General features: G+C 35.0%; 4 protein-coding genes across 7 annotated transcripts; 1 reads left to right on the top strand and 3 right to left on the bottom strand.

Moving 5' to 3' along the window:
• On the bottom strand, window positions 322-3,254 carry LOC105174487 (aldo-keto reductase family 4 member C9). 2 transcript variants are annotated; one of them, XM_011096609.2, is made up of 8 exons: window positions 3,070-3,254; window positions 2,852-2,979; window positions 2,447-2,497; window positions 2,239-2,315; window positions 1,835-1,922; window positions 1,244-1,519; window positions 776-1,024; window positions 322-638 (listed from the first exon to the last, which is right to left on the bottom strand). In XM_011096609.2, the coding sequence occupies exons 2-8, from the start codon at window positions 2,969-2,971 to the stop codon at window positions 552-554; spliced, it is 948 nt and encodes a 315-aa protein (XP_011094911.1). In that variant the 5' UTR covers window positions 2,972-2,979; window positions 3,070-3,254; the 3' UTR covers window positions 322-551. The 2 variants fall into 2 exon arrangements, with proteins under 2 accessions (XP_011094911.1, XP_011094912.1); XM_011096610.2 differs by lacking the exon at window positions 3,070-3,254 and having other exon boundaries at window positions 2,852-3,045.
• On the bottom strand, window positions 3,789-5,891 carry LOC105174486 (aldo-keto reductase family 4 member C9). The gene is made up of 6 exons (XM_011096608.2): window positions 5,654-5,891; window positions 5,506-5,556; window positions 5,108-5,184; window positions 4,948-5,035; window positions 4,565-4,840; window positions 3,789-4,396 (listed from the first exon to the last, which is right to left on the bottom strand). The coding sequence occupies exons 1-6, from the start codon at window positions 5,771-5,773 to the stop codon at window positions 4,061-4,063; spliced, it is 948 nt and encodes a 315-aa protein (XP_011094910.1). The 5' UTR covers window positions 5,774-5,891; the 3' UTR covers window positions 3,789-4,060.
• LOC105174485 (CASP-like protein 5B2) lies at window positions 8,189-10,625 on the top strand. Of its 2 annotated transcripts, none has more exons than XM_011096606.2 (3): window positions 8,189-8,646; window positions 9,379-9,511; window positions 10,228-10,367. In XM_011096606.2, the coding sequence occupies exons 1-3, from the start codon at window positions 8,516-8,518 to the stop codon at window positions 10,234-10,236; spliced, it is 273 nt and encodes a 90-aa protein (XP_011094908.1). In that variant the 5' UTR covers window positions 8,189-8,515; the 3' UTR covers window positions 10,237-10,367. The 2 variants fall into 2 exon arrangements, with proteins under 2 accessions (XP_011094908.1, XP_011094907.1); XM_011096605.2 differs by having other exon boundaries at window positions 8,193-8,646; window positions 10,257-10,625.
• Window positions 10,729-14,348, bottom strand: LOC105174484 (wall-associated receptor kinase-like 20). 2 transcript variants are annotated; one of them, XM_020697595.1, is made up of 4 exons: window positions 13,971-14,348; window positions 12,693-13,079; window positions 12,497-12,553; window positions 10,729-12,257 (listed from the first exon to the last, which is right to left on the bottom strand). In XM_020697595.1, the coding sequence occupies exons 1-4, from the start codon at window positions 14,326-14,328 to the stop codon at window positions 11,191-11,193; spliced, it is 1,869 nt and encodes a 622-aa protein (XP_020553254.1). In that variant the 5' UTR covers window positions 14,329-14,348; the 3' UTR covers window positions 10,729-11,190. The 2 variants fall into 2 exon arrangements, with proteins under 2 accessions (XP_020553254.1, XP_011094906.1); XM_011096604.2 differs by lacking the exon at window positions 13,971-14,348 and adding an exon at window positions 13,268-13,364 and having other exon boundaries at window positions 12,693-13,077.

The following is a 21,857-nucleotide window of genomic DNA, read 5'->3' as shown; positions in this document are numbered from 1 at the left end:
ATTTTAATTTATCCACCCTAACTATATATATATCTCATTTTACTTTCACTTTCTTATATACTCATTTATAATAAGAAACAAGCAAACTCAAAGTAAATCAAATTCTTCAATATTTATCCCTTTTGGATAGTCTCGGTCCTCAATTCAACATTGTTAATGTGCGGGATGAACTTGCTACGACTTTGTCTTCTCTTACTTCATTAGAAGTCAGTCGACCAGATCATCTCATTTTTCTATTGTGAAGGAAGATATTTCACCAAAGAAATTGCAGAACCCTTTTAATTGAACTCCTTGAAAAAAATATGTGAATCGAAATGCATCTGCATAATAAGCACAATTTCTGAATATATATTTTGGTGCACGATAAATGTGATAAGAAGTTCCCAAATTTGGGATGAAATGACACACAGAATATCCAAACGGGCCTTTGGGGCCACTTGGAGTGAACGACCTTTTATTCCCCAGTGAGGCACTATGTCTATGTGATGAAGCCTCAACATGTTTTCTCTTGAATGCACCTTTTTATCATCACGCCATTAAACACTACACGCTCAGATCTCTCCGTCCCAAAGCTCTTCGATATTCTTGTTTTCACCGAGTGTCTCATGGACAAACAAATAACCCCTGAGCAGTCTCACCTGCAAATTTGAAACACGGCCCCATTACTTTGTGATATACAAAGAGAAGAATTCCACTGAAATTCTCAACACAATCTGGGACCTAAATGCGCGTTAGTATCTAGACAAACGTTAAGAACAGCATGACAAGAACTTGCCTGCTCAATTTGAGAGAACTCGGCAAATAAGTCATCTGGTATAGACCAACTGAAGACATCAAAATTCTCTTTGATCCTAGATTCCTGCACGCTCTTTGGAAGTACACTATGACCCATTTGCAGTCCCCACCGTAGTGCCACTTGTGCAGGTGTCTTACACAATTTTTCTGCTGTAGCAACTAGAACAGGATGCTTGAGGACTTCACCTTTCATTGTAGTTGTGCCAGGAGAACCCAGTGGTGAATAAGCCTAAAAGTTATTTAAAGCTTTAAATGAAAGGACTGGTTATGGCAAACCTAGATCATGAACATAATGTTGAAACACGACAAATAGAGACGACGGAATTCATCTTACTTCAGTTATGGATGACAGAATTGCATAGTCGAAGTCCAAAACAATATATTCAACAAATGATACGTTGACAAATCTTTTGAAAAATGGAAGTTTATGAAGATTTTGTCTACTCACAGATAGGTGAACTCCCTTGGATTTGCAAAATCCCCGCAGTTTAGTTTGATTCCATGTAGGATGACATTCGACCTGGTTGGCAGCTGGAGGAATGCGTGCTATAGCCAACAAATCACCCAGCTTTTTCACGGAGAAATTGCTGACTCCTATAGCCCGGGCCTTGCCAGAATCATAGAGTGCTTCCATGGCCTTCCATGTAGCTGGTATATCCGGTTTAACAATGTTGTCAGGCTTAATACCTGTTGTCCCCTTCTTAAAGCGGACAGGCCAATGAATCTGCAAGATCATATGGTCTTATCCATAATCCATTCGCATGTAGTTTAACATGTAACATGCAAACTAAAAGAAAACTGGGACTGCTCATGCACTCCAACTTGAAACCCATCACACCATGTCAAGATCCAACAAAGCAAATCCTATTTACGGCAGAGTCAAAGTTCTTAAAACTTCATTAATGACTTTGAGGTGTCTATCAATTGACCTTTTCATTCTTATTCTAATGGTCGTTATATGAGATTAGTTGCTTCATGTGCGTGTCATTCGTATCCAGAAGAATTACAAAAAGAATTGATGAAAGATCACAAAACATACGAGGTACAGATCAACATATTGAAGTTGCAAGTCTTCCAGTGTTTTGCCTAATGCCACGGGCACATCTTCAGGCGCATGGTCAGTACACCTGCAGAAATCAGGAGGTCATTTCAAGTAAGATACAACAGTAAGGACAGTTAAATGTGCTGAGTGGAAGTTTATGGGGGGAATTAGTTCATGAAACAACAACTTTGAGCACCTCCAGAGTGGTAGATGCACGCATGTTACTATACATATCGAGAAACAGAACTCACCAAATATCGGAGTATAATTTCAGAATAAACATACTCATACATTCCAAATTCAAGCTTCACGAAAAATGATAGCAACATTTTTTTCTCTTTCCGGATCAATTAAGTAATCAGTAACTCTGCATCACTTTGTATTAATCTTAATATGATTACCATAGTTTGGAAGTAATAAACAAATCCTCCCTCTTGACAACTTTCTCGTCAAACAACTTCTTCAGAACTACACCAATCTGAAAAGAAGGAAGAAGGAAATCTAGTTCAGTCTCACAGATATGAAGAAATATCATCACCTATGAAAAACTTCACCAACTCCATTAAGACTATTAATAGATCTTCCTACAGAATATAAAGAAGTATTTACCTCCTTCTCATTACCATAGACTGGAGCACAGTCAATGTGGCGGTACCCGTTCTGCAATATGAAAGTAAGATAAATTGATCAGTGGAACATGTTCTATAAATGCCTAAAACTCCGTGATTTACACTCTCCTTTGTAGCCACACCTTGTATGACACAAGTCAATAGTAGTCATTTTCTGTAGCTTAGAAAACGAAAAAAGGTTTCAGATTCCAGGTGCAGGGTGGACTATAGCATTAGCAGCAACATGTGGTAAAACCAGTCAGTACTTGTTCATTTTTCAATAGGGTGCCATATTAATACAACGACAAAGATAAACCATCATAACCTATCAACATGAACACTTGAGATCGCTCACAAACAAATTAAAAGAAAATGAAAATGATAATGAAGTAACACACACAGACACCTTGACGGCTGCTTCAATAGATTGACCAACGACACCAGGCTCCGCCTGCCAGGTACCAAGTCCGACTGAAGGAATTTTCGCCCCGGTGTTCAACTCGAAGTATTTAATCTCCTTAGCCATTGTTAAGCCTTACGGAGATAAAAAGAATGAAAACGGTGTGAGCAAACAATAAACCAATAGAAGTGCGGCGTGAAAACGAGAGGGGACTGAGCTCTCACTTTATAAGCAGGAGAAGACGAATTTAACTCAAACTTTCCATCCTTGATTTTGACCTTCACATTTAACCGTTATTAATTCGGACTTCGGCGCAATGATCTGGCGCTGCAACGCGGTCAATAAATGCCGGCGGACGTAACTGTGATCCGAGATTAGCAAGCGGACCACCTTACCGCTATGTATCACCAATTTCTGCCTTTTCGGGTGTCGCTTTATGTATAATTCTCTCTCCCTCCCTCCATATCTATGGAACAACTCTACGAAGCTGGGGCCATGACTGCGAAATGTTATTCTATTCGAATTTTATCAATATGTATGATATTATTTTATTTTAATAGGATGTGTAGTTATATTTTAATTATATTATTATATAATTATTGTTATTGTTGATAATTATTTAATATTAATAATTTTAATCGATTTATTTAAGAAAATAAATATAATCGTTAATGGTTTTCGCTTCAAAACTAAAAAAAAAGTCCATATAAACTATAAAGAGATTGCTTTCACATCTCATGCATGTTCTCTAGTGAGGTGATGAAGTTGAAATAAATAGGTTTATTTATGTGATACCTAATTCGATATTAGTTAGAAATTCATGACATAAATATATATAAATCTTTATCAAAAACACTCAAGTGCATTTATTGGTTATTTCACAGTGTTTAATACCATTTTTGTAAGATGCACTCTAGTTGTTATGACATTGATTTCGTGAGTAAATCATACTGAATTGTCATTTGTTGATTAAGGCTGCGTTTTGATTACAAAACACAAATTGATGGAAATAACAGCCATGGACTATTGTAAAGCAACTCTTTTGATGCTTGTTCACTCCAGAACACAGCAGATTGCGACAATAATATAGACAACCACCGTCCCGTCGTCATAAATCATCAAGGCAAACTTGACTATCAGGAAACGCTAAAATATCCATCTACATGGAAATTAATTATAAAAAAGAAATCGTGAGAACTGCGTTGATTTTTCGACTCAGGTTTCGCCATCCCAGAGCTCTTCCATGGTTCTGTAGGAGCCGAAGGTCTCATGCACAAAAGCAGTTCCTGTGATTAGCCTCACCTGCTCAATTTGTGAAAATTGGGCACACAACTCTTCAGGAATATCCCAATCAACCACATCGAAATTCTCTTGAATCCTCTTCTCATTAGTGCTCTTCGGGAGAACACTGTGCCCCATCTGCAGCCCCCAGCGGAGGGCCACTTGTGCTGGACTCTTCCCCAACTTCTCAGCAACCAAATTCAGAATTGGATTTTTGAGCACTTCAATTTTTCTAGAGTCGTTCCCACCAGAACCAAGAGGTGAATATCCCTTAATAAATCATTCCAAAATTTCAAAAAAAAAAAAAAAAGGCATGATATCAGATCAATCAAAATCTCCGATTAAAAAAAAAAAGAAGATGAATCAAAATCTAAAAAGATCATAAATAGGTGATTCAAGCATAGAATTTTCCGAAATAAATACTTTGAATGTACTCACTGATAGATGAACCCCTTTGGATTTACAGAACGCATGTAGCCGGGGCTGTTGCCATGAGGGGTGGCATTCGACCTGGTTGACGGCCGGAGGTATACGTGATACTTCGAGCAAATCTGCCAGTTTCTTGCTAGAGAAATTGCTGACGCCAATAGCTCGGGCCTTTCCAGCATCACAGAGTGCTTCCATTGCTCTCCAAGTACTTGGTATATCGACTTTAGTAAGATTTTGTGGTTCAAACCCAACAGAACCTTTCTTCATGCTAACTGGCCAGTGTATCTTCATAACATACAAAGCAAACAACCTCAATAACGATCAATGTATTTCGAAAAACATATCATCCCCGAAACTGGTGTGAGAAGCGCAAATTAAGTAATGCAAAATACCAGATAGAGATCAATATAATCAAGCTGCAAGTCATTCAAAGTTCTGTTTAAAGCCAAAGGTACATCCTCCGGAGCGTGGTCCGAACACCTGAGAGTTTCAGATTTTATAAGCCAATAACTCATGACGAATAGTACTGGAGCATGTGAAAATTTGACAAACCAGAGTTTCGAAGTAATCCATAGGTCCTCACGCTTCACTATCCCATTTTCAAATAGCTTCTTGAGGGCATCACCTATCTGCAACGAGAGCATCATGGATCAAAAATTACGAGACCATCATGCAATGCATATATATATATATATATATATATATTATATTAATAGGCAAGAACGGGTTGAAGTTGATTCATAAGACTTTCTTGCGACATTAATTATTAAATGAGGCAATGCCGCATGCTGCTCTAACAAAAACGTCCAGCTCGATCTTTACTTCTCTAACCCTAAAATCATCCTTTCAAAGAGAGATTAGAAACCATTTCAGCCATGTAACCCTGCGAATTTACAGTTATCAATTACATATTGTGAAAAACTGGTGAGAAAGGTGCAGAAAGTACGTACCTCCTTCTCATTGGCGTACTTTTGCGCGCAATCAATATGTCGATATCCTGCCTGCATTTTGAGACGTAGATCGAGAATCCCATCACTCGTTTTCAACAAGAGCGAAATCAGAAGAATCAAAAGGGTTTACTACTAGCAATGTACGTACCTTAATTGCAGCGGTGATGGCGTCGCCGACGACCCCGGGTTCTGCCTTCCAGGTACCGAGTCCAACCGACGGGATTCTGGCGCCGTTGTTCAGCTCGAAAAATCGAATCGCTTTCGACATTCTAATTTCTCGATTAAACTAATACTTTATCACAAAGTGCCGCCTGCCTGGTGTTCTTCTTTGCTACTGTTACATATCATGAAAAAAAAGGGTTTTGGCGTTGTCGAGTGGATGAGAGTGAGTTTCGGCGGCGTCGCGGAGGGGATTGCTCGTCAGCAATGACGTAATTCTTGAATTTCATATTTTGTTTGAGTGCTGCTGTCAAGGAATTATTTGCCTTCTTGCATAAATTCCAAATCATCTTATTCGTTAATTATTAGTCGTAACCACAAATCAGTCATTAATTTTATTTTATATTTTTAAATAATTAATTATAATTAAGAGTAATTGACCACTAAACTATGAATACGACAACTATTAAAAAGACGATATTATAATTCTCATAAATTTAGTATAAATAATTACAATTAGTTTTTTAGTTCATCTATGCTGCATTTTAATTGTTTATCTAACTATACTAATAACAAAAAAAAAAGACCCTTCACGTTCACAAACAACGATCAATCATACTTTTAATTAATCTTTTGTAAAGCAAAAAATGACCTACAAAAAATAATCTTCAACTAATAAAATAAATAATTCACGTTTTCAAATTTTACATGAATCGATAAATTAATTAATTTTCTTTTTTTCTTTTCTTTTTGATGTAGTCATATATTGGTTTATATATTTTATACTTCTTTATAATATATTTAAGCATGAAAGAATACAAGAAGAATTATAAAATTTAACTACGTTTAATTGTCATTATTAATAACAAATCCGTAACAAATAGTTATTGAACGCGGTCACGCAATGGTAGTTAGTCGTGGTCTTTGCGAAGATTGCTAAAATATTTATTATTGTTAAAAGCAATTGCAAATATTTTGATCATGGCTCTTAACCGGGGCAAATAATTTTTTTATGGTGGAAAAATTTATTTTTTGCATCAGTTTGGTTTAACCGTAATTAATAGAAGTCATTTACCATGATTTTTAGCCATAGTCATCAATATTATAGTCAATAGTAATTTTTTTTTTCTACTGAATTATTTATTATACTAAACATGTATCCGCGCAGGTATACTTTTAGTAATGCTCTTATCTTATTGAAGCTCATAATTATTCTTTTATATTAAAATTTCTCATTTCGTACAAACTCACATGCAAAAATAGTTTGGTAATTTTTTTTAATGCATTAATTATCAATACATATTTTACTCAAACTAAAAGAAAAATTGACATTTTGTACAATATATGTTATATTTATAACAATAATTATAATAAACATGCAAAAATAAATACTAATATGTCATTTTAGTTTCAATTAACAATAAGATTAAACAAAATGGGAGTATTTTAATTTTTTAGTACATGTAATTACCTAAACTTAATTTTTTAAATGAACTTGATTGAATAGTTAATTTAATATGGATTGAGAAGTTGAAGAATATTTTTTGTATTATAATAATTTTGTGAGTTGTATAAAAACTACCACTTTGTATCTATAAATCCTCTTCCATTAATAATAGTATAAATGCACACAAGAACAGCATGCCGTATTAACAACTAGTACTATTATGAAGAAAAGATGTGTTATAGGCACAGAGTAATGATTTCGACACCGTTGCACTAAATTTTTTGTGATCTAAAAAATGCCCAATTAATATTAACTTAATCGTTCAATTCATATAAGATAATTAATTATTTTTATTTCTAATCTATTTTAAAGTATAAAAAATTATTATTATATGTATCTAAAAATAATATATCATAACGACTAGTATATATATATATATAACACTTATTCTTGTAGAATATACAAAAGAATTAGATTGTGTTTGCTTGTCAAATAATAAATTAATTGAACTGTGTTGAGCATATATTTGATTGTAAAAAAAAAAAAAGTTTTTTTTTTATCTAAAAAGGATATTTGAAAAGCACAATATTCTCTAAAAATATCATATTAACTTCAGTTATTATATTTTATACATTATATTAGTTGTTATCATTATACCTTCATTGCAAATCATTTCAATTAATTTTTTTAAACTGAAATAATATGAGATGAAAATTACAAACAAATGCAAATTTATAATTTCTTATGATCTGATGCCGACAAGAGCGGGGCCTATGTCCAACGTGGCACGAAGAGATTCGACTTGAACAAAAAGACACTGAAGTAGTTCCGACAATGAGACCAATGAACCACGAGAAAATAGAAAGAAATAAATAATGGTGATAACGGAAAGAATTGAAAAAGGAAAGGGAAAGATATCCACGTAGGACTGTCAGACTCACTCCAAACTAATTATTAAATCCCCAACACTTAAACTAATCATAAAATTAAATGAATGAAGTATACTACACAAAGAAGGGGTAATATACTTTTTTATTAAAAGGCTGGTAATTTGCATTTATCCCACGCATAAACTGAGCACAAAATATTAGTATAATACCAACAAGCCCATCAACAGTTCTTTAATGTGTTCAGCAGCTCAACGGTTCATTTGGCTGCATGATTTTGGGGATGATTCCATCTCTATCACCTCCCTCACAATCAACTCTTTCCACCCAAATCCTCTAAGTATAAGGCCGTAAGTTTCTCTTGAAATACAGTGGGTATACTGAGTGGGTGGTGATTTTTTGGCAGAAAGATGGGGAAGACTAAGGAAATCTAGGGATTTGAGGAGGGCCCTTTTTTATTTTGAGGAAAAGGGCCCTTTTTGTGGGAAGAAAGAAGTAATTGAGGAAAGGAAAAAAAATGAAGGATTTGTTAGGTAGTCCTGGAACTGTGAGTGGGTTGCTATTAAGAATAGGTCAGTGTTTGTTTGCAGCTGGCTCCATTGGAGTTATGGTTTCGGCTCTTGGCTTTTCTAACTTCACTGCTTATTGGTATGTTTACTTTCCACCTGCCCCTTCTTTATTCTGCTAGTTTAATGCTCCTTATTAATGAAAATGAAGTAATTGGAGTTGTTGAGGCCCCGGGCGAATATGGTTATAACTTATACGATTTGGTGATCTAAAAGTACATAATTTTGGGAAGTTTATCATATTTCTTGAATTTGGAAGTTATCAGTAGTAAATGCTAGTTTTAATTTTGGAAATTGAGTGGGGTTGTGTATATAGTATTTTGTTGGTTCAGAAATGGTACTATCTTGATAGAAATGGTCACAGTCAGCTAAGATGCTTACAGTACTTTTATGGAAAGAATTTCTATGCTTGCTTATGAAGATATTTCAGAGTTAGGTAAGCACTGGTTTGTTGGATACGCTAATTTTGAGCCACTTAGATCACTCTGCCATATGTTAATGGCTCACAGAAATGAGTCTTCTTCTAAATGCACCGTATTGGGTGTCCAATGCCTCATGTTTGATTAGTTTCTATTCTCTAATATCTGCAAAATTCTTAAAGTTTTGAGCAGTTAAATGTGTGAAAGAGGGGGAAAAAAAATCTGTCTAGGGACTCCATGGAAATGGACATTTTTGTTCTTTATCTTGTCCGCTAGATATGTGTTGGTTTACTCCAGCTCACTCAATGTCGAGAATGTAGTCTTACTTGCTTTTACTAAGTGATCACTGGATTTTCTCCTCAATAAAATTGACTAAAAATAACTTCTGGATTCAGCTATCTCATCGCATCAATGGGGCTTCAAGCACTGTGGAGCTTTGGACTTGCGTGTCTTGATATCTATGCTCTGCGGATAAAAAGAGACCTCCGTAATCCGGTCCTAGTTAGCTTGTTTGTTGTTGGTGATTGGGTACTTCCTACGCCCTTTACTTTTAATTGCTTGCATCTGCTAAAATTTGTTATGATGCTTGATAATAGGCAAAGCCATCTACAAAAGGTCCTCCTCTCTCTCTAGGTTAAATTAGCTATTTATTGAATGAAGTGTAGTTACATCTTCACTAGGAAGGAGTTATCATCCCAGTGTCTTCCCTCAATTTCATCTTCCAGTCTCATTTATCTGCATGAAGATCGTCTCCTCAACTTCACAAAGTGATTTGGACTACTTATTGTCTTTCGTTTGTACTTGAGACTGGTGTTGTCATCTCCCCACAATCCTAGCTATGAATTTTTTAACTCCACATAATCTAGTATAGCAGATCATACCTAAGCATTTTTTAACTCCACATAATCTAGTATAGCAGCTCCATATCGGAGAGTTGATTCCTTCTTTCTGTGTCATTCTATATATATGACTAGATAGATTTCATATAGTTCGACTATTTTACTGGACAAAAGCACAAGTTTGCTCGGGGCTGTTGAATCTTAAATTCCTAGTATTAGCTACGTCTGTTGCAAATATTAGGACCTTGTGGACTTGGCCATTGGACTACTTATTTATGACCCTTTCTGTTCTGTCTTTCTCATGAGGCTATCTAGCTTTACAAAGCCTGCGATATATCATGACTCTCTGTTACAACCTCATTCTTCGTTTATGTTCAGTCTTAACTCTGTTCTTTTTTACCTCAGCCAACTTAACAATCACAGATTAAACACAGGTAACAGCTACCTTATCACTAGCTGCCGCATGCTCTTCAGGTGGGATTGCGGTTCTGTATGCAAAAGACTTGAAATTTTGTACAGGTCCAACGCATCTTCCATGCAACAGATTTGAACTCTCCATAGCTCTCGCATTTGTAACATGGTTCCTCATTGCAATGTCTTCTCATGTAATGTTCTGGATTTTAGCATCAGTTTAAATGCTTTCAGATTCAATATTTCCTTGCCACGTTTACATAGTTCCTTGCATGTTTCCACATGTAAATCAGTATTTTGGCACCGTGAGAAGTTATTGATGTTCTCTTCGAGTTGGCTTGTAGCAGAATTTTGTAATATTTGTTCTGTAATCCGTCCCTTTTAAATCTGTATGATGTTGATTTGCACTGTCACTGCATTATGTTCTCCCATCGTCATTTATGGTTTTCTCTCCCTCTGCTATCTTTTATCGAAGTTACCAGCACAAATCAATACAAATACAATCTGCACCCGCGTCTTCTACACACACACATATTTATATATACACAGTAACCTTCAGAAGAATCAGAATCATTCATCAGAGGCCTGTCAGATTGCTGAATGATCTGTACGCATTAAATTCCGAGTTTAGTCATGTGAATTCAACTTCCTGTGAAATTAAAAATGGTTAGTACATGTGTTCTTGTCTGATATTTGTAAGTTGGTCCAAAATAGAATGAAGCCTAACTCGGGCTGTTGGTGGAATCTTTTTAGGAGTTAGATTTCATGAAAATTAGTTCTGATTAACACCTACAATGAGACATTTACGATTTCAGGGAAAAGACAAAGAGAAAAAAACAAAAAAAATGAAATCAGATAAAAAAAAAAAAAAAAAGCAGAGAGCTTCATATACTTGAATAATAACGATTTCTAGTTGCTAATCAGGTCATTCCCTATCACCTGGAATGTTAAAATTGCCTATGTTTTCGGATCATCACCTGTAATGATACTAATAACACATTCAATCTCATCAGCAACTTCTTTCATGGAAGGGCGATTCTGCCTTCGTTCATCCAAGCATGCCGCAGCCAAATCCCCGATTGCTTTCATGGTCTCCAATTCAACTTGAGAAGCCCCCTCTTTAAGCATTGGATCAATCACAGTCATGAACCTTTCCTCATTAAAAATCCTTTTCATGTACACCACCAGGTTGACATTCTCCTCCTCCCTGTTGAAGTCAATAGCTTTCATAGAAGTCAGGAGCTCCAGCAAAACCACGCCAAAGCTATAAACATCACTCCTATCAGTCAATTGGAGATTGAGGTAATATTCTGGATCGAGGTACCCTAGTGTCCCCTGAGCCGAGGTGTGAATGTGAGTACAATCTTGTTCACTCAACTCAACCAGTCTCGAGAGCCCAAAATCAGACACTTTTGCATCGAGATTTTCATCCAATAGTATGTTGCTCGTTTTCACATCACGATGATAAATGGGGGGCACAGCAGAAGAATGGAGATAAGCAAGGCCATCAGCTGTTTGATGGGCGATGAGCAAACGGCGCAACCAGCTCAGTGGCGACCTCTTGCGCATGTCAGACCTATGTAAATGATCAAAGAGGGTCCCATTTGCAACGTACTCATATATCAAGAGAGGCTGCTCGAGCTCTACGCAGCAACCGAGTAATCTCACCAGACTCCGATGATTAACCTGGCAAAGGATCCGGACTTCGTTCAGGACTTGAGCTGTGCCTTTGGAATTTCCAGGCTTGGCACGCTTGACAGCTATAGCAGTTCCATCGTCCAGAATGCCTTTGAAGACCTCGCCGAAGCCACCAGAACCGAGCACGTTTTCCCGGGAGAAGTCACTGGTTGCTTTCTTGATTTCTTTTCCTGAAAAAATTTTGGCTGATTTTCCGCTTGGATTGGCGTTTAAGATTTCCTCTCGTTCTCTGATTAATGTCTTTCGTGCTGTTTCTTTCATGTATTTTCGCTGCCTGTACACTAGAAATCCCGTTAGGGCCAGGAGCACAAGCACGCCGACAGAAGCTGGCGACAAGTTATGTTTCAGTCAGTAGTTTGATGATCAAATCAAATTTCAAATTAGCAATGGCATATTATGATTTTGAAGTATGACTGCTCAAGGATTGCAGAAAGGATGCAAGTTCGATGCATTTTCATGACTGAATGGGACAGATTACAGAACTAAAGCAATTAACTTTTGGAAGATTAAAGAGTTGAAATTTGGAAACAAATCATTCTCACAGGAAGGCCAAGCAACAACTTACATCCAATAACAGGAGTGTGATTCTTATGATACTTGCATCCTGTTCCACGTCGACACTCTGCAAAAATGAACATCAATTTCTCAATGAAGTACTACTAAATCAAACTACAAGAACTCAAAAAGGATCAGTTTCTTATTTTATTTGTTAAAGTTAGTATTTCTGCACAAGAAAAGAAAAGAAAGTAAAAGTCACCAACTTTGACAATATCCAGAGGCAGGATCCCAGTACCGCCCCTTCTTGCAAAGGCACCTCTTCTGCCCAGCATTGGATGGATCCGGCGAGCACTTCGAAAATGGCAGGTCACGGCAGTCTAACTTTGTTTTGCAGGGCGGCTCCTGTGGCGTCGCCCACATGAGCTCCAAACCAGGCGCAGGCCATTTGGCAAAGGGCAGTCCAGGATCCAGATTCACATAACTCTGATATCCCATGCACCCATTTGCATGAACACGTATGATATACGCATTCTGTGAACCCCCTGTCCGGAACGAACAGCACAACCTCTCCTTTCTACACGCAGCAGCTGATGGTGTGTTGTTAATGTAAGTGTGACATAGGCAATTGGCCGAACAGTTGATAGGCACCTGTATGCAGTGGCAGGTTCTACACTTGTTATTTATCAACCAATCATATCATAAGTACTACATCTACCGTGAGATTTATGTAAATCTTGATCCTAACTAGATTTAATCAAATTAAAGTTAAATACATTATACTTGTTATAATTGATATATAATATAAAAAAATGACCAATCACGCTACATAAAATAATACTTGTAGGTAGGATCCGTTTATTTGGTGAGAGTGGCCCGAACATTCCAAATATTGGGCCCGATCGGCCATTTATTTGCAAAGTGACCAGCCCAGTATTGGAATGGATATCCTAGGGATTTAAAATCCAGCTGAGCTGGTGGATCTAGGCCACCTGTTCGGATTAAGTTTTGCAGATTACTGGTTGTCCTTTTGCACAGTCGCTAGTTGAAATAGTGCAGGGGCACGATAATAAAGTTCAATATAGTCAGCAAAGTAATCTCAAATCGTAGACAATACTAAACAATATATTATTATATCCATTCATATATACATTGTCGATAGTAGTAACATAATATTAGGCCAATTAATTTAATTACATTTAATTCAACCCCAAAAGCTATCTATACTACACCAATCCCATCGAATAAGCAGGTCATAATATAATCAATTTGATTTGAAAAAAATATTTAATTAAAAAATTTAATTAAGTACCCCGGTGGCAGACACAATTTCGGAAAGGGGTTTAATATAATTTATTTATGTAAATGAGTAAATTACTTATTATTAAAAAAATTAGCAATTTAACATAAGATAAATTGATATATTTTAAAAAAATACATAAAGATAAATTGTTATTTTTTTTATAAAAAATAATTAACTTGTTTACAACATCATATATTGCTTGCATTTTTCCCTTTCAGAAGTTGAAAGCAAACCTGAAGATGCAACATATTGTCAGTGCAATTTAGAAGCAGTATCGTATTGCTGCTGCTGATGTTGAAGGGAAGCGCATCGTCGATCTGAAAGCCTTCGCTCTTGAAATCTTGGGAGAAACAGGTGTTTGGGATCACTTCCGGCGGCCTGATAACCATTCGTTGCGCTTTGGAGTTGATGGACGTGATCATGTAAGGTAGGCCAGCCTTTGAGTCCAGATACAGTGTACTTGTATTCGAATCGCACTTGATTTTATAGGCCTGGTCGCCGCAGTTGGGCCTGGTGCTCAGGGGGTATGGCACCGGAGTCTTGCCGCAGAACCCGCACCTCATGTCACCCATTAATGTATACGGTAACGACAGAAACATTACAAGCAGTAGCAATGGCGGCATTTTATTACACCTCTCCGTCGATCACAACAGAAATCTTTACGTACTGCTGATGAAATATGTATATATATATATACCTAGATAGATAGGCTTGTACTAGCTATGTGTTCATGATGAGAAGTAGTATATATTTCATGATCTATTCATGGGATGCTGCATGCTAAGAAATATTAATTAAAATGTAAGAATTTGGGATGCAGAGTGGGAAGGAATCGGGATTCTACTCTTGTTGTCCATTTTGAACCTCGTACACAGCAAGTGGGCTGCGTACTAGTATGAATTCCTGATTTCTATGCCTAGGTTTTGGAGGGAATTAAGGACATGGTTTTCGAGAAATATGGGGGGATTGGATTGGACACATGAGTCTTGAATGTCAACTTGTTGTGTTCGATGTTTATAGGGCTTCTTACAAACCAGACAACAGGTTTTGAGAAAGATTGGTGCGATCAGAATGTAATCATGAACAACACATGCATGTTTGGGGTTTCGATACAGTGAATTAATGGCTGATCTATCAGACAGTAATCAACATATATACAATGGCTGGCTCTTTCATGTGATGGATGTTTTCATATTGATATTTGTAGTAAATCTTGCATTGTGGAAATGATTTTATCAATGTGGGTTTTGGGGGGTTCTGGTTATAATTTTTTGGAGTTACTAATTAATAATTAGTATAGTACTTGATTAGTTATGGAAACAAGATCCAAGTCCCTCAACTTTGATTTAGGTTCCCCAAGCAGGAAGCCCCTGTTCAGTTGCCACCCACCCACTACCTCTAATGTTGCATGTGTAATAATTAAATCTGCTGTTTATTGAATTTTTTAACTCTATCAATACCGTCTAAAGTTGGAACTCCATCACTATAAAGAAATAAGTTCAAATTCACACATATATATAGACGTTAATCTATTATAATATTAGTAATTATTTATTTGTTATAATATTTGTTATTGTTTAGTTATGAATGTTATAATTAGATATTGGTAATAAATGATACATCCATTGCTGTAATTTGTTAATATATTTACAGTGTAAAGATCGGACTAAATATATTATTTTTTGTTCTGCAAGTTAGCTCATTTAATTTTTCGTCCTTTAACCTTTTAAAATACCTTTTGGTTTTGTATCTTTTTAATTCTTGCAATTTTATCATTTTTTTTGCCAGAGTTCACCTTCACTTGCAAGAAGGGCGAACTCCAAAACAAAAAGGGTAAAATCATAAAAATTAAAAAAATATAAGACCAAAATACTACACTAAAAAGTGAATGAACAGAAGTGCCCGACAAAAATGTCCGAATAGAAACAATAGTCACTTTGAAAGATCGCATAAGATGTACTTGTATTTTTCAGTAAGAAGGTTGAATCTTGTATTAAAAAAAAGATTGAAATCACAAAACTAAGACAACGTCTAACCAAAATACTACCTTAGAAGATTAAAGAACAAAAATACTAAATAATTTAAATTATAAGATACAAATGCATTTAACTCTCCACGATTCATAATATATATATATATATATATGTATGTATCTGTTTTTAACAGTGGTGGTGGAAAACAAGTGCTCATAAGCCCGATCAATCTAGAACCTTACAGGTCATGCTGACAGAATTTTATATTGGTTGGTGGCTAACTTTTCTTAATTAATCCGAATTAAAGCTCAACTTATGGGAAATATTAATTGTGGGCAGTCCCCAGAAAATCATTACTGAAGTCTTGTTTCTACAAGTAATATTCATAAGAAAAGATTTATCTATTGCAATATGATCTCGATCCGTTTCTTTTTTTCTCATAAACAACTTTTTTCACGTGAGAAATCATAAATTAACTTCCAATTGTCAATTTAATTTGTTATAATGTAGATAATTAGTCCTAAATCTGTGTGACATACATTAAAATTGGCGGAAGATAGAGATAATTAAAGCTTTGAGTACAACTTAAAAGTAGATTACATGTTACTGAGTTCACGTTCGAGAAGTAAGGTGGAAACTTAATCATAAATAAGAATGGGTCGAAGTTTCATGAATATCGATATATAGCCTATTTAAAATAATAACGTCTTGTTCCATTATCTCATTTAAATATATATATTTATTGATTTAGAAATAACAATATACTGATCAATAAATATTAATTTTTTATGTATTCAATAAATTAGTCACGAATCATAAATTTGTTGAAAGAAATTAGAAAAGGATAAGCAAACCCTTAATCTAATTGGTGGGGTTGATGTTGATTTAATTAATTTTCAATCCAAAAATAAAATATTAAATTTGCTTGAATTATTTGATGTCAGTCGTCCATTCCCCTTAATCTAAAACTTCTATTTAAATTATTATATATTAATGAGCAACCAGTTCCTTGGTTACGCATTACAACAAAGTATTATTGACCCCAAATATATATATTTATAAATTGCATAATAAACAATTAATGTTATTTGGGATTGTATATATAGTTTTTTCTTTATGTTTCGTCTAATTGCCACCCAAGCTATTCTTTTCAGTTAATTATTTGACCAAGTTACGTAGGGAGCTTTTATATATTTAATAGTTTGATTATAGCTAATTATTATGTACAAGTGGTTATTATATAATTACACTAATATGAATAAATTGAGAAAGTACATCAATTCGATCAATAAATTCACGTTAAATGAGATTATAAGTACCTATTACAATATCATATTAAATTAAACGAATATCCACACGTTTGGTGGAATTCGAATCCATGAATGCAAACTTATTCATGGTATCTCAATTTTGACCAATAGACTAAAACATGATCATTAGTGACAATAAATCAACTTGCAGGCTCTATTTTTTAAGTTCTTTTAGTTATAGTACGTCGTTTTTCTATCAAAAAGAGATAGAAGGATCATGTGATCGGGTTTGGGGGAGTGTTTTATCAGTTCATACAAAAATAACCAAAATCTTACTTGTAGACAATTACAATAATAGTGTTTTGAGAGAGACGTTTAGACATTAATAGTTCATTCGGGGAAAATTGGGCACTTTTTGACCATCCATTTATGATGGAGTGCAAGTCGAGACCTCCTCAAATTTTGATAATAATAAGCAACAGTGAAATATTATACTTAATTGAAATAATTGTAATGAATTAATATTAGTTTGTGTATGTTTGGACAGCGTGCACATATATATATATGGTTGTGGTGAAATCAAATAACAATGAACAGACATATTTTGTTGGGAAGACAATATTGAATCAAGTGGCACCTGTCTCCAAAGGCATGCCAATCTTTAGAACAGACCTGTCTTACCCTCAGTACCAACTAGCTAGGGTCCGAAAATTCCTCGTCAACGTAATTAAAATATTACCTTGTGGAAAATTAAGTTATTAAACAAATGAATATATTCAACTCAGATTGAGTGGAAAATTCTAATTGAAACATAATTTAATTAGATTAAAACCAATTATATAGTAAATCTAATACCCTTGTCGTGTGATTCACGTATAAAGAAGAAATGATCAATCACATAAAAAATATATCAAACTTATTATGTGATTTATTTGATTCAATCAAATCTGATTTGAAGCAAAATCACATTTTGGACACTAGTTAATTGAAAATGGTAAGTCCTCTGTCCTAAAAAATATTACTTCCTTTTGGACAGGCGATTTATATGTTTATTACATATATACATATATATGTTTAGTAATTAATTGTTTAAAGAATGCATTCAATATTAAAACTTCAAACACATTCAAGATAATTACCTGATTTTATTAATTCTGATAATTTATTCATTTGATCTTAATATATTACTTTCACTTAATGCAGTAAAATGTAATAAAAATTTATATTATAGATGCAATGGAGCGTGCTTCGCTAGTGGAAGAAACATAATTGTATGGCGAAACATAAAAGATTAAAGAATGATGCAATAACCACACCAACCTAATTAATTTCCTTTGCACTTTTTACACAAACATATGTACTTTCTACAATTTGACATCTTACAGAATACACAACACAAGTATATGTTGTGTATGTGGACCCTTTCTGGTTTTCCACAAACCAAAGATATACACGTGTAGTATGAAACATGTTGACGCACACAATCAAGACTGAGAAATCACCATGATCGAGGAAGAAAAGGAAAGTTGCTTAATTATTATTACAATTATGGAAACCACCTGGCGACTTGAAACTTTACGTGCCCTCGGCTTTCCTTAGGCACGTACGTAACTTGTAATATTTGGTCTCAATCATCATCACTTCACAGCCCGGCAAGAATTAATCAACTGGTGTTGCCCCGACGACTGAACAACCCTTTTGGTGGCGGCGCGATGAGTCGGTGAACAGGCGGAGAAGCTACAATCAGCTGGTCGGAAAAGCTGCATATCGGAAGTGGAAAACCGCCCTGAGTCACCGGGAAGCCTCATATACGAAGCTGACGGCGATTCGCTTCCCCATGTCCCTGTTACCCCTTCTCCTCCATTTTTGTATTGGATGATTGCTCTATAGAGAAATGGAATTAATCCCTCCATTTTTCTCTATCTCCTTGTGTGTGTTGTGTGTGTAATTTTTTCAGTGACGGGTGTGTTTGAACTCGGATTAAAAAGGAAGGGGTTACGGGGTGGGGTTGGGGGGGGTTGATGACGTGTCGTAATGGGTTGGGTTGGAGCCTAGCTGTTTACGCTAAGACAAGCTGACCATTAAGCATGGAAAGGGGCTTGGAGGCAAATCGACACTTGCGCACGAACCTTTGAAACCATTCTTTGAAAGTTGTATCTTAACTACATTCTCATTACATCTCACCAACCCTAATATTTTTATCTCCTACACTCACTATAATGCTTTTCTTAAACTTTCTTCCAGTGCCCCTAATCCTTCCTTTAATCATATTTTGGTTGGTTGAAGAAGAAATAATTTAACCTCTATAGCTCAATTCTTTATCAAAAAAATAATGTATACACATCTTCCGCATCTTCATTAGACCATTAATTAATTTATTAATTAAAACAACGGGCGCCACGCGTATGTTAGTACACAAATATATGTCACTGTCTGGATTAGGAATTTCGAAAAGAATAAAGTTGTAAGAATCAGATTTAGCTAATGTGTTATTTTCTTCATGCCTGCACGAACGAGACTTGATCACCCACTGAGTGATGATAGAATTAATATATATAGATAATGTTACAGATAAGCAATATCTTCTGTGATAGGGTAATGAATCAATCTCAAGTTCTCCGGAAATGTCATGTGATTCATGTTTGAGGAGCATAAAAATTTATGTGTGAATGTTACATTTCTTGGACAGCTGAACTACGGAGTCTAAAACAGAATTGTTTTATGCTTTTTATAGATCACAAGTCTTTAATCCTATGGTTGGAATAATGAAGAGAGGTGTGTAGTGTCTGTCTGTCTTGAAGAAGAAACTTTTAGGACAATGAGTTTTCACCTAATTATGCGTATTAATCTTGCTATATACTAGATCCAATATGATTACTGCTAATTAAGTAAAGTTGAAAAAGGAAGGCCATCGATATCTCTGTCATCGATCCATCCATCGTGCAGAGTAGTCACATTGTTTTGATTGGAGCTGAAAGTTTTTTTACGTTATACACCAAGAATAAGATTTTAATGCTCATAAACTCTTCTAAAAAATAAAGAGTTATTTAATTTATTTTTAAAATTTAATAAACTCCTCTAGAACAAATACCAAATTGTCGCTGTAATAATATTTATCAAGCCCTATCATCTTAGTCTACTTAAACACATAATTAATTTATTTTTAAAATAAAATTTGATATATTACGAATTTAAGAAATATCTTATAAGATGTATCAAATCTTTTAGAAAAAAATATTATTCAAACACCCTCAATTTAAAATCTTGGCTTATTATGAAAGAAATTAACGGGACGCAAAACATAATTACAATCCATTAATGTTAAAATAAAATAGCTATATTTTAGTAATACTACACGTCAGAAATGAGAGATTGAAGAGGAGAGGAAGTCACGGACAAGTTGGAGAAGGATAGTTTTGGTCCGAATTGAAATACAAGGGGCGTTGATCTTATATCAAGTGTGACACCACACTTATATATAATAATAAAAAGAAGAAAAATAAAATAAGTTTAAATTATTATAGTTGAATTGACTTAAATCTGGGGCCTCAACTGCTTGATGATTATATCCACTTAATTAAAGTTTAGTATGGCACCGGGATGAAGTCATTTCTTGCATCATCTAAATTATTCTTTTACTAAAAGGTATCTCCCTCAACCCAAGTTGAAATTCAGCAAACTAGAGATGGAGCGTATATAATTTGTCTTAAAATTCTAGTTCAATCGAATTTGGTCAAATTTGAATCACTTGTATGATAAGAGTAACACACACACTTGTTGTGTTAATGTACAGTTCAAGAAGAATGACCAATCACTTAAAAAATATATTACATTTGTTATATGATTGATTTAGTTTCGTCAAATCTAATTTGAGTAAGAATTTCTGTAATTTACGAAGGTTAGGTAAGGAAGAAAGATGCCGTCATTATATTTATATCCTATTAGAAAATAAATCATAATGAAAGAGTCGAAATTTGGATTGGGCCTATCTATGTGAAGTGATATAAGTCCACTGGACAAAGTTATGGGCCAATGTAAAAAGCAAAAATGCCAGTTTGCTGGAGAAGAAGCCCAGATTGGATTTTTAAGCTCACTGAATGAAGCTGGAGATGCAAATCGCTAGTGAAAAATAAATTAAATTACTTGAGATTCGATTGCAATTAATTAATAAAAATTAATTTCGACTTAATTTGTTAGATTTATCAATCAAATTTGAACAAAATTTTTGGTTAGATGAACTTTTAAACTATGTTTGAGTATGATTCAATTAGCACAAAAATAATAAAATATATTTAAAAATATAAAAATTACTCGACTTTGAGTCGACTCCATTTAAATCATTTATCGGTGGTTTGCTGTCTCAAAATGGTGAAATTATGTTCAACTACAAAGTCTAGCACTGAATCCGCATTAAGGATAAAATTCATCTCTGAAAAACCAGAACATTAGTTATGAAGGTATTCTGATTTTCTTATATGTTGGTGAATTTATGAATTACCAAGAAACAGATTCTAACAAATCAAACTAAAAATTAAATTAAACAAAGTGATTGTCAGCAAATTGTCAGACGTGCTGCACGGAAACGGGAAGCAGCGGGAGCATGTGAGTGAAAGTCCCTTTTTATCTTTTCATTTGTTTCCAACTGTGGTGTGGTAGGTGCTGGCGAGTGGCGAGTACTGTTGGAGGAGCATTTGCAAGATTGACTTGGAGACACGCATGCTTACTGCCCTTTTACGCCCAATCGCATGACGAACCCTTTGTCTCACTTCACTTGTGCCTTGCTAGTTTAATTCCATCATTCATGTTTTCCTCATTTCTGGCAAAAATTCCCTATTTTTCCACCCTTTTACACGTACATTCATACATGGTCCCAACCAAAAGTGCACCACGTATCAGATGCCGTGT

This window comes from Sesamum indicum, linkage group LG11 (genome assembly GCF_000512975.1).
Source record: "Sesamum indicum cultivar Zhongzhi No. 13 linkage group LG11, S_indicum_v1.0, whole genome shotgun sequence".
Classification (NCBI taxonomy): domain Eukaryota; kingdom Viridiplantae; phylum Streptophyta; class Magnoliopsida; order Lamiales; family Pedaliaceae; genus Sesamum; species Sesamum indicum.
The sequence above is the reverse complement of the archived record's forward strand: the minus strand, read 5'-3'. Positions and strand labels throughout refer to the sequence as shown.